The sequence below is a fragment of the Sinocyclocheilus anshuiensis genome, unplaced genomic scaffold (genome assembly GCF_001515605.1).
Source record: "Sinocyclocheilus anshuiensis isolate Anshui unplaced genomic scaffold, SAMN03320099.WGS_v1.1 scaffold1605, whole genome shotgun sequence".
In the NCBI taxonomy this organism is placed as follows: domain Eukaryota; kingdom Metazoa; phylum Chordata; class Actinopteri; order Cypriniformes; family Cyprinidae; genus Sinocyclocheilus; species Sinocyclocheilus anshuiensis.
In genome coordinates this window covers 111,226-119,111 of record NW_015536551.1, presented here as the reverse complement: position 1 = coordinate 119,111, position 7,886 = coordinate 111,226, and the positions used below count along the sequence as shown (strand labels likewise).

Below are 7,886 nucleotides of genomic sequence, written 5' to 3'. Positions count from 1 at the left end.
TGAATACATTTTTATATTATATTTTACAATAGTAAAATTACAACTATACTTTAATTTTAATTTCCTCACAAGCTTTAAACTCTGTTTTTATTTTGGATAAAACTGCAGGGAAACTTTTATGTTTCCAGCTTACAAACACTGCTCATTACAAATCTAATAAAATGCTTTAAAGTTCTGTTCGTAAAAATGTTAGAATTATATGAATATGCAAATGTGAACCTAGTGCATGTTGCGTTCCCAAATGCATGGTAAATTCACAGCACAAAAAGATGCAGTGTTCACAGCATTTCCTGTGAACCGAGCTTCTCTGAGATGCTGAATATCCTGGATCATGAGCTGCTTGCATGCAAAAGAGCACAAACACAGATACTGAGGCCTATCAATATCCAAGTTCATCCGTTGCTCTTTTGTGGTTCTTTTTCTGCTTTTATAAAGGTTGTTATGAATAATTGCTTTTCATTTCAGCACATTTCTGAGTAATTTAAATTCTTTTTCTTTTTCCCCTGTTTGTTCCTCTAGATGAAAACAGTGAGTGTGGCTCTAGTTTTATGTCTCAATGTTGGCGTGGACCCTCCTGATGTAGTCAAGACTTCACCCTGCGCCAGACTAGAGTGCTGGATAGGTGAGTTCCTCCATCCATCCAGAAGTTTTGTAATTTCCTTCATTTACATGTTCAGAGATGATCTGAAATTGAAATGTATCAGACATTCTTTATTGAATAAATCTGTTGCAGTTATGTGCTATGGTAAGGTGGAAAAAATATTGTTTCATGTACATGATTTTGTGCAATAAGGAAGAAAATACTCTACATATATCTGAAAAAATCTGAAGCAAGCAATGTGTTGGAAGTATGGTGATGAATAAATGTTTACATAGCAGTCGGCATTGATTTCTGTTTAAGTCAGATTGATTTAATAAACATTGGCTTTCCTTTATGATTTCAGCTATAAGCCAATTAAATGAACCCTTGCCTTAGAGGAAACATGATTAACATCACTGTTTTGTATTTCAGTAGTTATGATGTGTATGCAGTGCAGAAATATATTTAAAATTCCATACGGATTTGATTTTGTGTGTGTGTTTGTGCCAGGTTTTATTCTAGGATGCCTTTTGTACTTCTGGAAGGTTCTGAATTCTGCATTCTCTGTAAAATAATTTGTATTAGTATATTTTGTATTACTCTGTCATAATATATAACAATACAATAATAGTGTAATAATTTGTATTTTCTCTGGCCTATCTTCTAGACCCTCTGTCCATGAGTCCACAGAAAGCCCTGGAGACGATAGGGGCCAATCTACAGAAACAGTATGAAAACTGGCAGCCTAGGGTAAGAGCTGTCCTCCCTGCTGTTACCTCATGTAACACAAACACATTCTCACTAGAGGTGAAATGAGTTCTGTAAAAAAAAAGGCACTTTGATATGCATGTTTGCACCATGGTCTTGCCACTGGTGTATCAGATTCATAGAAAAATATAAAGCATCAAATAATTAGGACATATGGTGGTGTCCTTGAGTTTGGTGAGTAACTAAAGGAATGTTAATTATTTAGCTAATAAATTAATGGTTTTATCATTTGCTCATTTTGGGGTGAAACTGTCATTAATAGTAGTAAGTGGAAAAGCTGGCACACAGGCAAAATAAACTGAAATTTTGCAATAACAAACTATATTAAAGGAATATTTCACCCAGAAATGAAAATGACCCTTCGTAGGGAGCTTGATTGACAGGCGATCTGACCAATCATAATGCCGAATCCGCCATTTTGTCTGCCAAACAAACCAGACAGGAGAGTAGATTAATATGGGGGGGCTTAAACTTGAAAAATGGTTTATATTGATGTCTGTCTGCGGTTTAAATAAAATAACTTATGATGTTCATTCGTGTTTATTTCATGATTTAAGTATATATGAAAAGATGATCGGGTCACATGCCACTTGAACTGAGGCCCTACAACGATCTGTCACGACACATTAAATAGCCACAAAACGGTATTTATTGTTTGAATTTCTGAGACTGAGACTGTTTCATACAAGAATTCCAAACCAGTATGACTTTATATCATGACACAAAAGAAGAAATTATGACAAATATTTGTAACCAGTTTTGGTTTCCATGAAAAGGTTTCCATGTTTTGCACAGAGGCAGCAAATGCATTTACACAGGAATTGCACTTGCAGTAATGTTTTAAACTATACATTTTTTTTAACTATAAAAATAATTTATAGTTATCAAACAGGAAATGATGAATGAAAAGAGCATTCTAAATAATAAATAAGAAATTATAACATCTCTTTCATAACAAACAACGTTTGTAGGGGTTATGCATTGAGAAATCAAATTTTCCCTGAAAGTTATTGTAATTAGCTGAAAGCTGGTTAAAATATTTATAATTAATTGTGATTAATTCTAAATATTTGTATCAGCAGTACACATTAACTTATATAGTAGAATTCATGTTATGGTTAGCTAACCTGTGAGCATGAGAATGATAGAGTGAGCTGAGCACTACCTAAGTGAATCTTCAGTTTTTTAATTTAGCTTATATTAAAACCTCTATTCAGTGACGTTTTAAATGTTTGATACTTGCATTGTCTTAGACGTTGAATGAGCATCCATATGCAGTTTTGACTGAAATCTTGATGTGTTTTTATGGAATGAGAGAGATTCTTTAGTGAGAGAGGTAGTGGTGAAGTTCAGGGGCGTTCATGCACTCATTATTTTTGAGGGGGCACAAGTTGGGGGGTGGGTTTGTCATGTGACACACAGCAGCAACAATAGCACTTGTGTTTTATTTATTTTTTCCTTTTTATTCGAAACATTCCCAAACGCATTAACTGAATTATCATGAAATATCTTGATTCTCACCTTTAGATTATGTTGATCTATAGTGGGCGATGGTCAAAGTAACCTAATAATGTAATCTATTAACTATGCATAAAACCTGTCTGTTTACTTAATTCACAGATATGGGTGTCATGCCATAACATATTTTTAATACTACTGAGTTTATATTTAATGTGAATTTAACATTGAAATTTAATGTGAATAAAAACATTGCAAGTTAGGCTACTAATCATAACACTTTCATTGTACAGAAAGAGAGCAAAGAACATTTACATTATCAAAGAACACTTTCACTGACAGTCTAGTTCAAGCACTCTCAAATCTTCAAAATCCACTTGGCTCAAAAATCTGAGGGGGCACGTGCCCCCTCACTTTGAATGGGTATGACGCCCTCCGCTTCTGAGGTGAAGCAAAGAATGTCGTGCTACGATAATGGATGGTTTTCTTCCTGACTCAGAGAGCTGACTGTGGTGTGATAGGATTGCTCACTAAAGGTCTGACCTCAGACAGTGGTCTTTAACGTTTACAAAAGTCACATCTTGTGAAGGTGGATTGACTGATGCAATGGGTTCATTTTGAGCATGATAATTTCCTTTTTTTTTTTACGTTATCAAATTTGTGTGCAATTAAACTCTTAATTATTGTAACAGGAGAATGCAAGTCATGGGAAAAACGTAATCACATCAAGTTACAGACATATTCAATTCAATTCAAGTTTAGTTGTATAGCGCTTTTCACGATACAAATCGTTGCAAAGCAACTTTACAGCAAATTAGGTTTCTACAATATTTAGTAGTCGCTTACGACAGTAGTCGGTGACTGTCAGTTAATGTACATATGGCAGAAATGTATGGAAAAATCAATTAAAGACGGCCTTCATTATCGCTAATGTGACCACGCCCACGCGCCGATCGCGCTTTTGATATTACAATCGTCCACTTGAAACATGCACATGTAAACGCCCACATCACAGCTAACAAAGCAGCGAGGCGTTTCCTAGTTTCTGTGCTATGGTGGGGCCTGAATCCTGACTGAAATTCTTCATAGAGATAATTTTTTTGCAGGAAGGAGCAGAACTGAGCAGACACAAATTTCTCTAAAATGTTAGACATAAACGGAAGATTTTGAAATGGGTCTGTAATTTGCCTGTTCACTAGGATCTAGTTGTGGCTTCTTAATAACCGCCAGCTTGAATGGTTTTGGGACGTGACCTAGTTGGTTTAGATGCAGTGATAAGTTTATTTAGCTCTTCCTGTCCTATAGTTGTAAAGCACTGCAGTTTATCTTTTGGTGCGATGAATGAAGCTGAAGTATTATACGCTGTAGAATCTACATTTGTTATTGTATTTCTGATGTTATCTATTTTATCAGTGAAGAAATTCATAGTCATTAAAAGTCATAGTCATTACATAATTCAAGTCATTACTATTAAACTGTGAGGGAATATTTAGATCGGGTGGTGTCTGGTTATTTGTTAATCTAGCCACTGTGCTAAATAAAAAACTTGGATTGTTTTGGTTATTTTCTATGTGTTTGTGGATATGCACGGCCCTGGCAGCTTTTTAGAGCCTGTCTATAGCTGGACATACTGTTTTTCCACGCAATTCTAAAAACTTCCAAGTTAGTTTTTCTCCATTTGTGCTCAAGACTATGAGTTTCTTTCTTGAGAGAAAGGGTATTACTGTTGAACCGTGGCGCAGTACGTTTTTCTCCAACCTTTTTCAATTTGATGGGGGCAACAGCTTCTAATGTATTAGAGAAGATAGTGCCCATGTTGCTAGTCATTTCGTCTAGTTCATGTGTATTTATTGAGCAGTTGAGATAAATCAGGCAGGTTATTTGTGAATCTGTCTTTGGTGGCTGGAACAATAGTTCTGCCCAGACGATAACGCCATATAGTTAATATTAGTAATACGCAGCATGCACGATACAAGGAAATGATCAGTAACATCATCGCTTTGAGGTACAATATCTATATCAGTAAGATCAATTCCATGCGATATAATTAAATCTACCGTATGATTAAAACGATGAGTGGGCCCGGTGACGTTTTGCTTGACTCCAAAAGAGTTTATTAGGTCAGTAAACACAAGTCCTAATGCATCATTTGTATTATCAACGTGAATATTAAAATCTCCGACAATTAGCGCTTTATCAACAGTAACCAATAGGTCTGAGAGGAAATCTGCAAATTCTTTTAGGAAATCTGTATACGGCCCTGGTGGTCTATACACAGTAGCCAGAGCAAGAGATACGATAGATTTCTTTTGCATATCTGACAGTGTGACATTAAGCAGAAGTATTTCGAATGAGTTAAACCTTTAGCCTGTCTTCTGAGTAACATTGAGAATATCACTATATATTGTTGCAACACCGCCGCCACAACCAGTCTGACGGGGCTCATGCTTATAAGAAAAAGTCTACTGAACTTTTCGTGTCCTCGTCGATACGTGGGAAGCGGTCCTAACACGATGATCGCCGTCGCGGGTGATGTGATGCGCAATGTCTCGATCAGGCTCCTGAAGTCCCTCTTCGGCGTCTCCGTCTGCCGCAGCTTGGTGTCGTTAACCCCCGCGTGAAGCACGACCGCTCAGGGGCCGTAGCACGGACGTGCCGGACGATGGAGTCTCCGACGATCACAGCGTCGCGTTCTGTCTCGCGGAGGGGAGCGAAGCGTTCCAGGTGGAGATCTCGAAGACCAGAGGCGGCGGAGTGGGAGAGGTCGTCGCCCGGGGCCTGGCTCGCGTCTTCCAGTACATGGTGTCCCGGCGCCGGAGTGAAGGACATCTGGGAAGATGTCGTCCTGGGTGCTCTGGCCTGAGCAGAGAAACACACGGAGTAGAGTTGGTGGGACTGTTATTATCGCGCTGTATACTTACCCCGGACTTGTGAGCATCAGCCCAAGATGTTTCCAACAAGGCTCTCCGCTCTATCAGCTGGGCCTGCCTCTCCACCAGGTCGCAGATCTGCTTCTCCATGGCCTCCAGCTCGAGCTGAACGTGTCCTCACCTGCACACAAAGGTAGACACACATCCGCCATTAAAGCAAGTAACAGTGAGTAAAACAATGGTAATGTGTGTGAATAGAGTATTAGCAATGCAAGCGAGATTAGCGGCAACCACGTTGGCGATGCTAACGGGCTATAAGCTAATAGCGGACTCGGGAAATCAAAATAAAACTAGTGATAACGATGCGCTCTTGATTGTTTTTGTTGTAGAATACAAAAGGGATATATTCACATGTTATATAAACGAAAATGATGGTGTATAAAATAGATTTTAAGATGATAAAAAAAAAAGATGATAAAGAATTAACTTGATGAAGCTCAAACTCAAAACACACGGCAGCAACAAACAGGAAGTGACGTCTTCCGACATACAGGTTATTTCCACAGCAAGAGAAAAATAAATAATTATACATATAGTAAGTAGGCAACCAAAATGCCTATTACCACCGCAAGGCCACAGCGTTAAATAAAACTTCATATGTGAAACTCGTTCGCGAAATCATCACCAGGTGGCGAAAAGAGACAATGACACCACTGCTCAATAAAGTTGTAACTGCGACATTTTTACTTACATTTAAAGGGGTCATATGATGCGATTTCAATTTTTCTAACCTTAAACCGCATAAACACATTTCATTACACCAAATACACAAAATAATGTTCTTTTTAGCAACATCATATGACCCCTTTAATAATTCGCTGATACATTTCAGCAGATCACACATTCCTTATCTGTCCGTTTTTTGACACATCTATTCCCATAAACAGAGCCCTGTTCATGACATGCCGAAAATTATGTCCATGAATTAAGAAATTTTTGATCAGTTTTTATTAAATCATTCAAACCTTTAATACAGAGTATCCTTTAAATTAAACGTTTTTTAATAATAATTAAACCATGTTTTAAATACTACTACTACTGTTACTATTACTACTACTACTAATATGCGTAATTCATACCTTTTACTCATTTATTTGTTTTTTAGGCTATTCGATTTCACAAAAATTATGGATTTTAAACCGAGAGAACGAATGTACAGCGCTCCATGAATTGGATTTTACAATTTTTCAATTCTGCATGGGAAGTTAAATTTATGGTAACACTTTATTTTGATAGTCCACTTTAGTCATTCTACTAACAGTAAGTAACTTCGCAACTATACATGTCAACTAGCAGTCATTAGAGTATTAGTAGACTGTCTGCTTAATATCTTCTAACACTTTATTTTGATGGGTGCACAACATACTGACTATGAAAAACTTTTTAAGTATATGTCAACTTATTCTGCTAACCCTAAACCTAACCTAAGTCTACTCTGAGAGTTAGTAGACATGTAGTTGCAAAGTTACTTATAGTTAGTAGAATGTCTAAAGTGGACTATCAAAATAAAGTGTAACCAAATTTATATATCCTATGTTATATTTCATACATTCTCTGTGTGATTTTATATAAAATGAGAAATACAAAATATGATTTGAAGCCATGTCATTTGCAGGGCTTAAATTTCTCCGGCGTGTGGCGTTTAGCTGTAGGGAAATAAGATAGTCCTCCTACATTAATTGTTGCAGATGGGGATTTAAAAGAGTACTTTTTTTCCCTTTGTACAGAGCTCGATTTAGGTATGACAAAACTCAGGGCTTAAAGTTCTCCGGCTCCTTGCCGGATCTCCAGCGTGTGGCGTTTAGCTGTGGAAAATAAGATAGTCCTCCTACATTAAAAAAAAAAAACTTGTTGATATCACGTTCGAGTTAATGAGTTCGCCTATCAATGTATGAGAGGAACACAGCTTTCACTCTCAACCAAACTAACATTACTAGCCAATCAGACATTTTTGGTCCTATAAACATGAGACGTGCATAATAGTATCCAAATGCAGAGTCGCAGCTGATGAGCGCGACACATTCTGAAAAAGCTGTGAGGCGCAATGGTCAAAGATTTCCATCTAGAGCCGTATTTATATAGAAAAGCTATTTTCTATATAATTATCGGAGCTTTGTAAACAGCTCAGAGTAATCACGTCATCTCCATAA

At 37.2% G+C, this 7,886-nt stretch overlaps 1 protein-coding gene across 1 annotated transcript in view; it reads left to right on the top strand.

Annotated features, from left to right (window-relative positions):
* The first annotated feature begins 524 nt into the window (after window positions 1-524).
* The window catches only part of LOC107700851 (regulatory-associated protein of mTOR-like), a 102,331-nt gene continuing 94,969 nt past the window's right edge, over window positions 525-7,886 (top strand). Inside the window, exons 1-2 of the mRNA XM_016502678.1 lie at window positions 525-622; window positions 1,248-1,330. Of these exons, the coding sequence (XP_016358164.1) occupies window positions 1,259-1,330 (72 nt within the window). The 5' untranslated portion in view covers window positions 525-622; window positions 1,248-1,258. The remainder of the gene's footprint in view (window positions 623-1,247; window positions 1,331-7,886) is intronic.